The sequence below is a fragment of the Protopterus annectens genome, chromosome 8.part0 (assembly GCF_019279795.1).
Source record: "Protopterus annectens isolate FY-2018-M chromosome 8.part0, PAN1.0, whole genome shotgun sequence".
NCBI classification, from domain to species: domain Eukaryota; kingdom Metazoa; phylum Chordata; order Ceratodontiformes; family Protopteridae; genus Protopterus; species Protopterus annectens.
Window position 1 is genome coordinate 1,835,305,693 of NC_056741.1, and position 16,075 is coordinate 1,835,321,767.

The 16,075-nt window shown below is 43.6% G+C and overlaps 1 protein-coding gene across 1 annotated transcript in view; it reads right to left on the reverse strand.

Annotated features, from left to right (window-relative positions):
* Nucleotides 1–16,075, reverse strand: part of LOC122808572 — a 782,028-nt gene that overhangs the window by 612,655 nt on the left and 153,298 nt on the right. Inside the window, exon 3 of the mRNA XM_044079528.1 lies at nucleotides 5,428–5,826. Coding sequence (XP_043935463.1) covers nucleotides 5,428–5,826 — 399 coding nt within the window. The remainder of the gene's footprint in view (nucleotides 1–5,427; nucleotides 5,827–16,075) is intronic.

Sequence of the window (16,075 nt, forward strand, 5' to 3'; positions counted from 1 at the left end):
GTTTTTTCAGTCGGGCAGCATATGACATATGTTTAAGACCCTTTATCCTTTTGGTGAGGAACTTTTGGGGTCTTTCCAACTGCTGCAGGTGTCGGGTGAGATACATCCCAAATGGGGCATTGTACTCAATCACTGACCTGATAAGAGAAGAGTACAGGGGCACAATGACCTCTCTTGATCTAGATGTGAAACCCTTCATGATAAGGTGGGCAATATAGAAGGTCTTCCTAACCACTTTGGCATTGTGAGTGTCAAATGAGAGGTTACTGTCAACCTGGGTCCCTAAGTCCCTGATTACCTCTTCCGTACTTAATGGATTACCGCCTATGTGGTAATTTGTTGGTACCTTGTTTTTCCCAAAGGGTATGACTATACATTTTTGGCGTTCAGCTTAAGGCCATGGCTCTGGCACCAATTATCCATTTCTATGAGGCCTCTCTGAAGGATGTTTGTGTCCGCTGGAGTATCAATTATGGCGCCCAGTTTGCAGTCATCTGCAAACTTTGTCAGCCACAATCCTCCTATGTTTGCCTGTACCTCGGAAAAATAAATGCCGAACAAGAGGGGTCCCAGGACTGAGCCCTGTGGGACACCACTTGTGACTGGCTTAGAGTCTGACGTAGCTCCAGCAACTCTGACCCTGTGGGTTCTGTCCTTGAGCCAGTTTGCAACCCATCTTTTGACATATGGGTTTACATTTAAGCTGGTGAGTTTGTCTATGATGCCCGAGTGGGGTATTGTGTCAAAGGCTTTTGCAAGGTCAAGGTAGGCTGTGTGAACTGCCTTACCCTCATCAATGGCCTTAGTGACTGTTTCAAAAAAGTCGACCAAGTTCAAAAGGCAGGATCTGCCCTTGACAAAGCCAAATTGGGTAGGTTCCAATGTCTGTAGGTCCCCAATGTCTTTGTTTATGAGTTCCATAATGGTCCTCTCCATAGCTTTGCAGACCAGGCTCGTCAAGCTTATGGGGCGGTAATTTCCAGGGTCCGTAGAAGCACCGCCTTTGTGAAGTGGGACCACTGTTGCCATACGCCACTCTTTGGGTACGTATCCTGTAGTAAGGCTAAGATTAAACAGCAGCCTTATGTGTGGGTTTAGTTCCTCTTGGAGTTCATGTAGCACACAGCCCGGGACACCATCCGGTCCCATTGATGCTGTGTTTTTAGCTTTAGAGAGGGCGGCTCTCACCTGGGCATCTGAGATGTTAGGGAGGCTACACTCTGCTGGGATAGTTATTTCTCCTTTTGGGGGGGGAGGAGAAATTTGCACTGAACCTGTCTGCCAGAATGTTGGCAATGTCAGTGGGTTCAGTGTATTTTGTGTCATTTTGGAGTAACTCTGAGCATATCTGGGAGTTTCCACCCAGGTTTCTAACATAGCTAAAGAAGGCCTTGTGATTGTCTTTTGTGTCTTTTGCGATTTTTCTCTCAAAGTTGGACTTGGATGATTTTATGAGTGATCGTAGTTTTTTGCTAGTACTGATCAGAGATGCCTTCCCTTTTAGGGATTTTGCTCTGTCATGTAGTAGCTTCCTCCTCCTGTTGTAAAGTTTGTTTATGGCTGGGGTCCACCAGACTGGGCGCCTGCCTTTGGGGGAATGGGTCTTGGTTTTATTTGGGATTGCATGATCCATGTATTCTTGAAGGTGCCCATAGAAGGCATTTGCAAAGGATTCAGCAGTGTGGGTTGTGGTTTCCACTGGCCCAGGGGCCTTGAAAGATACCACTTCAGTCTTAAGAAGTGTGAAGTTTGCTTTTGAGAAGTTCTTCACTGTGGTCTTTTGTGCAGGGGGTGGGGCGGGATGTGGATTTCCAGTGAGATTAATTTATGGTCTGATCTTACCAAAGAGGGATGTACTTCCAGTGTGGAGCATTTTGTCCCCATGTTTGTGATGATCAGGTCTAGTATATTGTCTCCTCTTGTGGGAATGGTGACTAGTTGTTCCATTGCATTTGAGTTTATGAATTCTAGGAACCTTTGGGCTAGGGTGTTGGGGCTTGAGTAATGTTCCCAGTCTATGTTTGGGTAGTTGAAGTCTACCAAAATGATGGTATTTGGAGAGACATTCATACTCTCCAGTGTCTTCAGGAAGGCTGTGTGGGGTTCCTGAGTTTGAGAGGGTGGTCTGTAGCATGCTACAAACTGTAAGGCAGTTTTGCCTATGGTTAGTTGCACCTGGATAGTCTCCGATGCTTCGTGCATTGCCACTAACCTGGAGGTGTGGGTATCTTTGATGAAAATGGATACTCCCCCTCCTTTTGTGGTTCGGTCCAAGTTTTGGGGCCGGAAAGCATGATATGAGGTAAAACCTGATAGTGCTGGGGTGCTCTCAGTAGCCTTGAACCAGGTTTCAGTCACTGCACAGACATCGATGTTCTCCATATTGAGGAGGGCTTCGAGGGCGTGCATCTTGAGGTTTAGACTTCTGGCATTGAGCAGCATTCCCCTTAGTTTTTTCCACTTGTGTTTTCTAGGGAGGTAGGTTTGTCATTTGAACCTTGCCTAAAAAAGGCACTATGGGGGTGGCAAGAGCCTTGGCCAATATCTGGAAGCCCAGGGGTGACAGGTGCAAGCCATCCCTTGCGAAGCAGTGTGGCTTGTCAAGCATGTCATCCCAAGCAGACAGACACTGGATCCCCTTAGAATGACACCAGTAATTAAGCCAATTGTTAAAACTGATCATTTTGTCTTTGTACTGTGGCATCATTCTTGGTGAGGGTAAGATGCTGCTCAGGGTCAGGGTCATACCGGCCTAGGCTACATAATCAGAGAGCTCCTCTATGTCTCTTTTCATGTAGTCCAGGGAGGTACATCTCAGGTCATTCACACCGGCATGTACAATGACTGAGTCATATTTGTACTTGCTGTGGAGTGACCTGAGTGCTTGTGTTATGTGGCGGATTCTAGCTCCCGACAGGCAGCTTACTGTGACCCTCTCCTTGTTCAGTCTGGTGAGCGGGATGTCAGTGTGCCTGACTATGGAGTAACCTATTACAAGTGTGTCTGGCATGTTGTTTGGCCTTAAGGGCTGTGACTGTTTAGCACACTGACTTTGTGAACTATGTGTTGGATGTGCTATGTCTTGAGGTGGTGGTTGCTTGGGTGTCTGCTTTGGAGGCATCTGTTGTTTTGGTAGATTTTTAATCAGCACCTCCGAGTATGTTTTTGTGTGTTTATGTGTTTGGTTTGCAGTTGTGATAGTTCTATGTGAGACTGGGTTTGTGGTGTGCATGGTTACCTTCTCCTCCTGACTGGTCTTGCCAGTACTGAATTGAGAGAGCTCAGCCTCCAGTTTGGCTATATAGTTGCATCTCTCGCATATATTTGTATTTGTTGGGAGGAGGAGAGGGTTGTCTGTGTACATGAGGCAATTGTAACATTGCCTCAAGATTCCCAGATTCACCAGCTGAACAGGAGAGGACGCCAGCAACTGACTCTTCGATATGCTAGAAATAGTGAAAAAGATTGCTGTGTAACTGAGTCAGAAGGGACCTATAAGGAAATGGGTACTCAACAGAATTTAGGTGAATGAAGTACTTTTCGTTTGTTTAAGAGTGCTTTACCTGTATACAAAATGCTTTAGGAGCAAGTGCTGAGCTTTTCAGATAGAGTATAGGCTGTTTAGATTGCAAGTAGAACAGTTCTAAGGGAAAAATTGAAGAGCAGACTTGGCGGAGCCAGAAAAAGTTTAACCTTGTTTAACCAAGTTTAACCTTGTTTAACCAGTGCTGCACTATGTGCACAACCGCGCAAAGCTGTGCAAATGCAGATTTTAAGCAGTGAACTACAAAAGAGCTAGGAATGGTCCCAAACAACCAATTACTAACAGCTTCTTGTGCTGAGGTCACTTCCCCCAAGGATAGGTAGGCTGCTCAAGGCTCCCCACTCCCACTGGTGAGCAAAGAAACTTCCTTCTATCCAAGTAAGGTAATGGACAACACAGGAACTACACCACATCCCAGAATACAGCAATGCCTGTATACTGGTCTAAACTAGTCGAGAAAGGTGGGAAAACAAGGATTATTTTTTTGTCTTTTTGTTTTTTTTTTTTTTTTTTTTGCAGAAATACACAGAAAATTGTCTTGTTCTTTTATTATTTATTATTAAATATATTTAAACCTATCTTTGTGGCTATTTGTGAGACATATTTAAGCTCTTAGAGTACTTCCATTTGTATTTGGTGACACTGTACTGGCCACTCCTAAATAGTCTTGCATGTCTTGGTCAGATTACCATTTGGATAATATTAACATCACACAGCAGGATTGGACACCCTTTGTAAGGGCCTTATAGTAGCTGATAAGTAGGGAATGGTGGCAGTGGAAGCTACCTTATAGTTTTGGCAGCAGGGGCCATAGCTAGTAAACCTGTGATAGCCTTCCCCAGGTGTGTGTGTGTGTGTGTGTGTGTGTGTGTGTGTGTGTGTGTGTGTGTGTGTGTGTGTGTGTGTGTGTATTTGTATATAAATCAAATCTCAAAGTGTGTGTATCAGCTACCTGGGCAGTGACATGAAGCACTAGTTGGACAGAGAGGGTGTTAGTGATCTTGGCTTGACCCCTCAACAGAGATCTTAACCCTATAGCTGTTCCAGTGGGGAGTCTTATTGGCGATCTGGAGAAAGAGAGAGAAACCAACCCCAGACTGACTGTGATCTCTGTGTGCTCTTAAGGGAAATTGCACTTTACTGTGTGTGTACTTGTCATCCTCCCAGTGTGTATGTCCCCTAGCTGTTGCCAGTGGTGAGGACTGAGGCTCCTTGATTACTGGGCCAGTGCAGGGGCATCACATATTAATTGATTAGCAGTGGTGGGATAACCAAAAATGGTGCCTCTTTCCTGTGGAAAACAAGCAGCAAAAGCCAGTAAAAGTTAAAACTCTTTAAATGTCACTTTTTACACATAAAAACAGTAAAAGTACTTTAAAACAGTATGCCAGTCCTAAAAAGTAAAATAAGTACAAATTTTCTACAGAAAAAAATGGTTTTCAATTACTTTGTAAACTTTCAAACTGACAGGAAAAAAGCTCACTCTCATTTAAAAGTATTTTACAGTCTCATGACAGTCCATTAAAAACAACTGGAAAAAATTAAAACAAAATTTTAAAATGGAAAGTTTGCCCAGCAAAGGAACCACATAAGCCAACTGTTGATCCTCGAAGGCCTTGTGGAGAGTATTGTTTGGCAGCAGGAAAGCTCTGAAGGGTTTGGTGGCCCATGCCTGTCTTTTTAGTCAGCTCAGCTTGAGCTGACTAAAAGACTGGGTGCATAGAAGGTGCCCTGAAAGTTTAGAAACTGGCTGGTGGTTGTATCCTTGGCAGAATATAACTCATATAACTAAGATTACTGTAGCAATGATCAACATGATGAACATCAGCTGTGATCCTAGTATTGTCTGATTGAAAGAACAAAGCACAGTAATACATTCTTACCATTTACCTGGAGATTGATGGGTTTTTCAGATGAATAAGCATGAGAGACATCTTCAAGTTGCACTCGACAAAAGTATTCATTTCTGTCATTGTTTCTGATGTTTACAATTTCAATGGATATATCATTGTTGTTTGGGTTCCCACTAAATAAATAACGATCCTTATCTGATGTGGTGGCTACATTGTTGCAGGTGTACGTCTCTGCACTTTCTTGGTATGGGAGAACACACTGAAAGATGACTGGTCCATGAAATGTATTGCCTGTTCTCCAGATAACTGTGATGTTACCTCTGTAATCATCAATAGGATGTGTGAACGTGCAAGGAAGTCGAGCTGATTTTCCTGACTCTACATTCACTGTATCTGGAACTTGTATGCTCCAATCTGTTTTACCAGCTCCTGTAATAAGATCAAAGCAAAATAATTTGAAAAATGCAGCACAGAGGAAAGAATATATATTATACTAGACAGACTAGCTTACTTTTGTTAATAGGTAAATCATACTGCTTAATTACCTATTTTGCAATGTCACAGAGAGCAGACTCAAAAGAAACAATTACAGTGGTGCCATTATTTGCAGTTCTGTGTGTGTGTGTACATATATAGGTTTACTATCAAAACTTCAGACGGCATTCATGCAAACTGGGATGGTCAAAAGGCTATTTTCCAGTTTACGGAAGGCTGAACAGAAAATGGTCTACTCCACAACAGGGAATGCTATTGTGCATTCACTGTTGTGAGGTCGAAGTTCTGCTTGGAGATCACGGTACAGTGGAGATTGGGAAATGCAGCCATTTCCTCAGTGTAGTGCTATCTCGGAGTTTGTATATATAATTAGCAGGGGTGGGTTGCAGCCCCCCACGTTGGGGGTGTAGGGGGCCTACCCCCCTGCAAAATGTTAGTTGAAACTGACTGGAAGGTAAGGTCCGCTGAGTAAATTTGTAAATTTGACTTTGTCGAATATGGACGTGTCGGCATTACTGCTTTTGTTATTTTCATTAGATGATGTTTTTATTTTTAGTGTTATTTCTCAAGTAAGTCATTACTTGAAGGAATGCATTTCAGAATTTTGACAGTAAACATATATATAATCACATCTCTCTCTCTCTGTATATATATATTTAGGACTTTCAATCGAAAGATCAAAAATCCGAATCCCTTACCACCGAACACACTTTAACGAAAGAGCTTTCATCCAAAAAGCGCTTTCATTAAAGTGTGTTCAAAAAAGAAAAAAACACTAAATTTACATTTTATATATATATATATATATATATATATATATATATATATATATATATATATATAAAGGGCACACTACGAAAGCTCGGAACCACACAATACCGACGCCCACAATACCAATACCCAGAAGAACGAAACTTCAAAATCCCGATGGCGATTAATGGAGATTGCCGTATAATGCGTAAAGGTAAGTTTGCCATTCTCCCCACTGTAGTGCGATCTCGGAGTAGGTATATTTATGTTACGGGGGTGTGGGGGGTGCAGGGGGGCTTGCCCCCCTGTATACATGCTGTTATTGTTGGTTTTGGGGTTTTATTTTGTTGTTTTATTATTTTTGGTATGCTGTAGTTTTGTTCTTCTGGGCGTCAATATTTTCAGTGTCGGAATTGTTCGGTTTTGGGATTTAGTAGTGAATATATATATATATATATATATATATATATATATATATATATATTAAGTACTAGAACTACAGAATGTTCTGAGCGTCCACAGCTCCCCTGTGCCAGTCCTGCGGTTTGGGCTGCTTGATTCGCCTCCAGTAATCCATCTCAGGTGCTCCCTCCCTGCTTTAAATGCAAAAGGAATACCTCCAGCCAACTCCTGAAGACAGCCTGAATTTGCCAGCTTGCCTGGTACTTAGAAAACTACTACTAAGAAGACCCCCCCCCAACAAGATTGTGTAAATTAAGCCATCCTGGGTGCTCCCTCCCTGCTTTAAACGCAAAAGGAATACCTCCAGCCAGCTCCTGAAGACACCCTGAATTTGCCAGCTTGCCTGGTACTTAGAAAACTACTACTGAGAAGAGAAAACCACTACTGAGAAGACCCCCCCCAACAAGATTGTGTAAATGTATGTTGCTTAATACTAATTAAATGTAGACTTGATGTACTACCTATTGAGTCAGTCTGCCCTCCCGTGTGCACGTTCTAGCAGCCTACCTCAGACCATTTGCCCTCTCCCCCTCCTGTTATCATTAACCTAGAATATATTTAAACCTAAGACACGTTCAGCTATCCCTGCTGTTTGCTATCTCCTTCTACCGCTAGGTAGCAGCATCTACCAATGTAAATCCTAGATATTCATTATAATCCCAACAAGTTTTATTTTTTTTCACAAAAAGCTGGTTGTGAGTTAATATCCTAAGACTGTGAATATCTACTCCCTCCTTGCTAAACCACCCTCAGTAAAGGTCAGTCTTCATTACTCTCTCTGAAAATATTAGCACATACCTTCTTACTACAGCCATTAAATTGCTCTTTGCTGATACTTTTTCTATACTCATATCTGTTAAGCCCTCCTCCTTCCTAGGATTTTTCTTCCTACCTACTTTCCACCCCTTTAGTCCCTCCTACCTTCTACCCCTCTAGTCCAATCACCTTCCCTCAACCTATCCCCTCCCCCTTAGCCTAGTTTCCCCCTGGAGTTTACTTCTATCTGCTACAGACTGTGGCACCATTTTTAAATCCTGTTCTGAGCGTCCACAGCTCCCCTGTGCTGGTCCTGCAGTTTAGGCTGCTTGATTCGCCTCCCGGTAGGTCTTTTCTATATATCTGTCTTTCAATTGCAAGCCTCTAAAGTACCTATTGAGCTAAACAACGCAATTTTGCTTATAACTGTGTTTTAAGGTTATAGATGGCCTTGTGCTGACGGCTATCACTCATCTGTGGCAAATGTGTTTTTGACTCCTGCAAGCTGCTTTTTGGGATGAGTGGGGCTTTTTTTACACTGCCTAATGCTGCATTAATATAGTCTGGGTACAAGGGGCTTGTTTGAATATTGCTGGCTTGCCATGACCAGAAACCTGGTGTAAAGATGTCGTGTTAAAAGGATGCCAACCAAAGTGCATTGCTGAATGCCTGTTTGCCTCTTAAGGTGGAATAACAATCCTACTATAAGCCTTCCTCTTAAATTCTGGCTTAGCAGCCATTTTCTCTCCATTTGTAACTATATGGGCACTGCATGGTTTTAGGGATCATTTTGCACTATATACTGTACTGTTAGACTGCTTGTATTGTACTGTGTCATTTCTCCTTTGCTTAAGTTAATTACCGCCTTAGCAGCTGTAAACTGCTTTTTGGGACGAGTGGGGCTCTTTTTATGTTGTCCACAGCTGCATTAATTTAATCTGGGTATATGGGGCTCGACTGTTGAGCATTGCTGGCCTAGTCTGCTCTCCAGATGTCCTGTTAAAAGGACGCCAACTAAAGTGCATCGTTGAAGGCCTGTTTTTCTCTTTTTAGGGTGGATCAACAGTCCTACTATAAGCCTTACAGCTTAATTACCGGCTCAGCAGCTATTTTCTTTTTGTTTGTGTCTATAAAGGCACCACACGGTTTATATACTGTTTTGAAAACTGTTCTGCACAATAAATGTCTATAAGTGCGCAACACGGATTATACACTGTTTTGAAAACTGTTCTGCACAATATATTGCACAGCTTGAATATTTTTGTAGTTTAATGTGTTATTTTCCCCTTGCTTTCTGTTGAGCACAATTTATAGCACTGTTTGAAGATTTTGTAGTATTACTTTGTTATTTACCCCTTGCCTACTGCTGATTATATTTGGATCTAGTGCAGTATAACCCTGTTCTCTCAAATGGACTAGGGTCACTGAACTGCAGAATGAATGTTTTCTTTTATTAATGGAGCCTACATTGCCTAACTTGTATTGTTTATAGCCTTATATCTGCTGCTTTCTACTGTTAATCCCCTTAAACCTACTCTCCCTCTACATACTTGCTCTAGCCACATCTATCCCCAGCATCTCTCTATTACTGTGCTTTGTTACACCCTCCTTTCTTCTCTAAACATCGCTTACCTTCTGCCTCCCCCTCTTCCCTTCCATCTACAGCTGCAATATTAACTAACTCAGTGTTGTCTCCCTCTCTTCTACAGTAACCCATCCCAAGTGCTCCCTCCCTGCTTTAAACGCAAAAGGAATACCTCCAGCCAACTCCTGAAGACACCCTGAATTTGCCAGATTGCTTGGTACTTAGAAAACTACTACTAAGAAGACCCCTCCCCCAACAAGATTGTGTAAATGTATGTTGCTTAACACTAATTAAATGTAGACTTAGGTTCATAGGTTGGTACTAGGCTATCAGCCCTAGGACCTATACAAGCCTAGCCATAACAATTCCCTGGCTATTTCTTCCCACACTATTTACTTCCTTGGACCCCTGTCTAGCAGGGCGACTGACATGATCCCTGGGGTGAATTTCCTTTCTCCCATCCAATCAAGGTTCCTTTTGAAGAGGACCAAAGAGGCACTCTGCTTGACATGTATGGGCAGTCTATTCCAGAGTCTCGGGAGTCTCTGGGTCAGGAACCTATCCCTCCAGCATATTTTGTTTATTGTGATGACAAGGTTTAGATCCCTTGAGCGTGTGGCTCTAAAGGATTGGGATTTCTTTAAGTGTAGCATGTCCAACAGCTCTGGATTTGACATGGCCTTGTATGTTAAGCAGAGATCAGTTCTGAGTAGACGATATGCGACAGAGTATAGCTGGAGTTTTTTAAGGCAGTCAGCGTAGCGCATCTGCTTTAGGCCTGTGATTCTTTTGGTGAGGTATTTCTGCGGCCTTTCCAGTTGTTGCAGATGTCTTGAGAGGTACATACCAAATGGGCATTGTATTCTATAATGGGTCTAATGAGGGATGAGTACAGTGGGACAATGACCTCCTTTTTTCTGGATGAAAAACCCTTAGTGATGAGGTGTGTCACACAGAAGGATTTCCTGATTGTCGTGGCGATGTGGTTATTGAAGGTGAGACCACTGTCCACCTGTGTCCCTAAGTCTCTTATCACACTTTCGGTGTTTAGTTTACTGCCACCTATGTGGTAATTCACGGGTACATGTTTTTTCCCAAAGGAGATAGCTATACATTTTGTGGCATTGAGCTTGAGCCCATGGCTCTGACACCAAGCATCTGTTTCTGTAAGGCCCTTTTATAGAGTATCCACATCATTTGGGGATTCAATAATGGCTCCCAGTTTGCAGTCATCTGCAAACTTTGTTAGCCAGAGTCCCTTGGTGTTGGCCGGTACTTCAGAGCAGTAGATGCCAAACAAGAGCGGTCCCAGGACTGAACCCTGAGGTACTCCACTTGTCACTTGTCTGGAGCTGGATTTGGAGTCGGCTACTTTTACAGTGTGGGTTCTGTCAGTAAGCCAGTTGGCAACCCATTGGGTGACATAGAGATTAATGCCCAGCTTAGTAAATTTATCTATGATTCCAGAGTGGGGGATGGTGTCAAAGGCCTTGGCGAGGTCTAGATAGGCTGTGTGGACCACTTTACCCTTGTCCATGGTTCTGGAGACTGATTCAAAGAAGTCAATGAGGTTCAGGAGACAAGATCGGCCCTTCACGAACCCAAACTGGGTGGGGTCCAGTATTTGAAGTTTGCCAATGTCTTTGTTTACAAGTTCCATGATAATACGCTCCATGGCCTTGCAGATAAGGCTTGTCAGACTGATGGGACGGTAGTTTCCGGGATTCAAGATGGATCCCCCCTTGTGGAATGGGATAACTGCAGCTCTGTGCCACTCAATGGGCATGAAACCTGAGGTGAGGCTATAATTAAACATGACACTTAGATGAGGTGCCAGTTCATATTGTAGTTCATGTAGTACACAGCCCGGGATATCATCTGGTCCCATGTATGATGTATTCTTAGCTTTGGAGAGTGCGTTTTTTATCTGTGTGTCTGTTATTACCGGAATTTGGCAATCTTCCGGTATTGAGATGGGCCATTTAGGGGATGGGAGGGGGGTGAAGTTGGCACTGAATCGATCTGCTAGGATATTGGCAATATCCTTGGGATCAGTATATTTAATGCCATTCTGTTTTAGCTCAGAGCAGATTTGAGCATTGCCATTTAGATTAGTTATAGAATGCCTTGTGGTTGTCTTTGGAATCTTTGGCAATTTTATTTTCATAACTAGCTTTGGAGGATTTTATGAGGGATCTCAGTTTCTTACTGTGGTTGGTAAGGGAGTTTTTTGCATCCTGGGATTTTCCTCTTTTCTGCAACAGGTTCTTCCTTTTGTTGTAAAGTTTGTTTATAGCAGGGGACCACCAGATTGGCTTCCTTTTTTTGGAGGAGAGCATCTTGGTTCTATTTAGGATGGCACGATTCCTGCATGAGTGGATGTGCTCGTACTGTGCCTTAGTGTAGGATTCAGCAGTCAAACTTTCAGTTCCCGTCTGCATGGGTGTCATGAAGTTTGTCACTTCTGACTTGAGTAGCATGATGTTGGCTTTGGAGAAGTTTTTTACAGAGGTTTCCTTACTGGGGGGTGGGGGTGGGATGTGGATGTTAAGAGTAATTAGCTTATGGTCAGACCTGACTAACGAGGGGGTGACCATAGGTGTGGAGCATTGATTTCCCATATTGGTAATGACCAGGTCTAGGATATTGGAGCCCCTGGTGGGAATATGGATTAGTTGATCCAGGGCATTGGAATTTATGAATTCCAAGAACCGTTGGGCAAAGGTGTTGGTACACAAGTAGTTTTCCCAGTTAATGGCAGGGTAGTTAAAATCACCCAGTATTAGGGTGTTTGGCTCTATCTTAATATTTTCCAGTATGTTTATAAAGGTGTAGTGAGAATCTTGGGGCATGGTGGGGGATCTGTAGCAAGCTACAATTTGGATTGCAGTCTTACCTAGTGTTAGTTGCACCTGGAGAATTTCAGACACATTGTGTTGGGCAACTAGCCTGGTGGTGGTGTGAATATCCTTGGTGAATATGGACACTCCTCTACCTTTAGTGTTTCGGTTCTGGTTTGGTGGCCGAAGAGTGTGGTAAACGTTGTAGCCTGGTACTGCAGGGGTGCTCTCTGGAGCCTTGAACCAGGTCTCAGTTACTGCACAGATATTGATGTTCTCCATTGTTAGGAGTGCCTCGAGAGAGTGCATTTTGAGGTTTAGACTTCTAGCATTGAGTAGCATTACCTTCAGATTTTGCATGCTTGTACCTGTTACGGTGGTGGTTTTGTCCTTTGAACTTTGCCTAAAAAAGGCACTGTAAGGGTGGCAAGAGTCTTAGCCAGTAACCTGAATCCCAGGGGCGACAGGTGCAGACCCTCTCTGGCAAAGCATTGTGGTTTGTCGATCATGTCATCCCAGGCAGACAGATACCGGATCCCCTTTGAATCACACCAGAAGCTTAGCCAATTGTTGAAGTCAATCATTTTGTCCTTATATTGTGGTATCATTCTGGGTGAAGGCAGAATGCTACTCAGGGCTAGGGTCATACCTGCCTGGGCCACATGATCCGAGAGCTCTTCCATGTCTCTTTTCATGTAGTCCAGGGAGGTACATCTCAAGTCATTCACTCCAACATGGACAATGACAGTCATATTTGTACTTGTTGTGGAGTGACTTGAGTGCATGCATTATGTGGCGGATCCTGGCACTCGACAGGCAGCTGACTGTAATTTTCTTCTTGCTCATCCTGGTGAGTGGGACATCAGTGTGCCAAACTATAGAGTCACCTATGACTAAAGTGTTAGGTACGTTGTCTTGCCTTAGGGGCTGTTGCTAGGTGGCACACTGGTATTGTGAGCTATGTGACACTTTGGTTGTGATTGGTGTTTGTTTGCGTTTCAGCTTCAGAGGTCCTTGTTGCTTGGGCAGGTTACAGTTAAGGGCCTCCACATATGTGGATCTAGCGTTGCTATATGTGGGTGTTGGTGGTGTGGGTTTAGAAGGGCTATGTGTTGCTTGAGGTGTAGTGTGGGTGTTAACCTTCTCCTCTTGACTGTCTAGCACAATCTTGGGTGGAGAGAGCTTTGCTTCCAGTTTGGCTATGTAAGTGCATCTCTCACAGGTTGTAGTGTAGGGTGGTAGGAGGAGATGGTTGTCTGTGTACATTAGGCAGTTGCTGCATTGATCCAGTATGCCCAGATTCTCCAGGTGGACAGGAGAAATCACTGGAAGCTGACCCTTGGACATGCCTGGTTTGGTGATTTTTTTTTTTGTAAAGTACAGGAGCTGTTTTCCCTTACCTTAGCAAGGTACTTTGCAATTATAGGCTGTTTAGTGCCTACAATTTTCTCCTTATTAACAAGGAGAGTTATGATGTACTTGATGTACTACCTATTGAGTCAGTCTGCCCTCCCGTGTGCATGTTCTAGCAGCCTACCACAGACCGTTTGCCCTCTCCCCCTCCTGTTATCATTAACCTAGAATATATTTAAACCCAAGATGAGTTCAACTATCCCTGCTGTTTGCTATCTCCTTCTACCATTAGGTGGCAGGATCTACCAATGTAAAGCCAAGATATTCATTAAAATCCCAACAAGTTTTATTTTTTTTTCACAAAAAGCTGGCTGTGAGTTAATATCCTAAAACTGTGAATAACTACTCCCTCCTTGCTAAACCACCCTCAGTAAAGGACAGCCATCATTACTCTGTCTGGAAATATTAGCACATACCTTCTTACTGCAGCTATTAAACTGCCCTTTGCTGATACTTTTTCTGCTATACTGACCTCTATTGCTCTTTCCCATTCCATTCGCCCTATGGGCTCACTTCCCTCCCCTACCCTGCTCCCAATTCAAACCCACCCCAGTACTCCTACCTTTATTCCTCTCTTACCCCACCCTCTCAGCCTAATTACCCAATACCAGCTCCCCTCTCATTACTCCTCCTATCTAAAGCCCTCCTTCTTAAACTCTACAATCTGTACTCCACCCAATAATTATAATCCCCTCCTCTTTCCTTAAATTTCTAGAATATCTCCATCACTTTCTAAACCCTCTCTTTTTAGGTTCATAGGTTCATAGGTAGATACTAGCTTATCTGCCCTAGGGCATTTATAAGCCTAGCCAGAGTGTGTCAGCTTTCGCCACCCCATTAATTAATTAACTGAGCCTCTGTCAAGAAGAGCCAATGAAGTGATCCCAGGGGTGTATTTTCTATTACTCACCCACTCGTCAAGGTTTCTCTTGAAGATTGTTAGTGAGGAGCTCTGCCTAACGTAGTTAGGAATTTTGTTCCAAAGCATGGGGAGTCTCTGTGACAGGAATCTACCCCTCCAGCATGTTCTATTTATTGTTGTGGCGAGGTTTAGCTCACTAGAGTGAGTGGCTTGCAGTGACTTAAATTTCTTTAGGTGGAGCATGTCCATCAATTCTGAGTTGGACGTGGCTTTCTAAGTCAGACAGAGATCACCTCTGAGTAAGCGATATGCCACTGAGTACAGCTGGAGTTTTTCCAGTCGGGCAGCATAGGACATATGTTTGAGGCCAGTAATCCTCTTGGTGAGGTACTTTTGTAGTCTTTCCAACTGTTGGAAGTGTCTTGTGAGGTACATCCCAAATGGGGCATTGTACTCTATGATGGGTCTGATGAGTGACGAGTAGAGGGGTACTATAACCTCTTTATTTCTAGATGCGAACCCTTTAGTAATTAGATGGGATACAGAGAAGGATTTCCTAACTACTTTGGCAATATGATTTTCAAGGAGAGATTACTATATACCTGGGTCCCCAGATCTCTTATTACCTCTTCTGTATTAAGAGGGCTGCCACCTATGTGGTAATTCATGGGTGTTTTGTTTTTTCCAAACGGGATGACTATGCATTTCTTGGCATTTAGCTTGAGACCGTGACTTTGACACCAGGTGTCCATCTCAGAAAGGCCCTTTTGGAGAATGTCCGTGTCAGCCGGAGAGTCAATTATGACTCCCAGTTTGCAGTCATCGGCGAACTTGGTTAGCCATAGTCCTCCTGTGTTTGCCTGTACTTCTGAGAAGTATATGCCAAACAGTAGGGGTCCCAGGACCGAGCCTTGTGGGACATCACTTGTGACCGGTTTAGAGTCGGACATGGAGCCTGCTATTCTTACAGTGTGAGTTCTGTCTGTAAGCCAGTTGGCAACCCATCTCATGACGCAGGGGTTTATGTTCAGGCTGGTGAGTTTTTCTATAATTCCCGAGTGGGGAATGGTGTCAAAAGCCTTGGCGAGATCAAGTTAGGCTGTGTGAACTACCTTCCCCTCATCTATGGCCTTGGTGACTGTCTCGAAGAAATCAACCATGTTTAGTAGGTATGATCTGCCCTTAACAAAACCAAACTGGGTCAGTTCAAGTGTTTGGAGGTTCCCAATGTTTTTGTTAATGAGTTACATAATGATGCGCTCCATAGCCTTGCAGGCCAGGCTAGTCAGGCTTATGGGGCGATAGTTACCAGGGTCAGTTGTGACCCCTCCTTTGTGGAGCGGAATAACCATTGCTGTGCACCATTCTATGGGCATGTAGCCTGTGGGGAGGCTGTGGTTGAACAGTGTGTTTAGGTGGGGGGTTAGTTCATTCTGTAGTTCGTGCAAGACACAGCCTGGGACACCATCTGGCCCCATTGACGCTGTGCTTTTGGATTTTGAAAGGGCTGTTTTC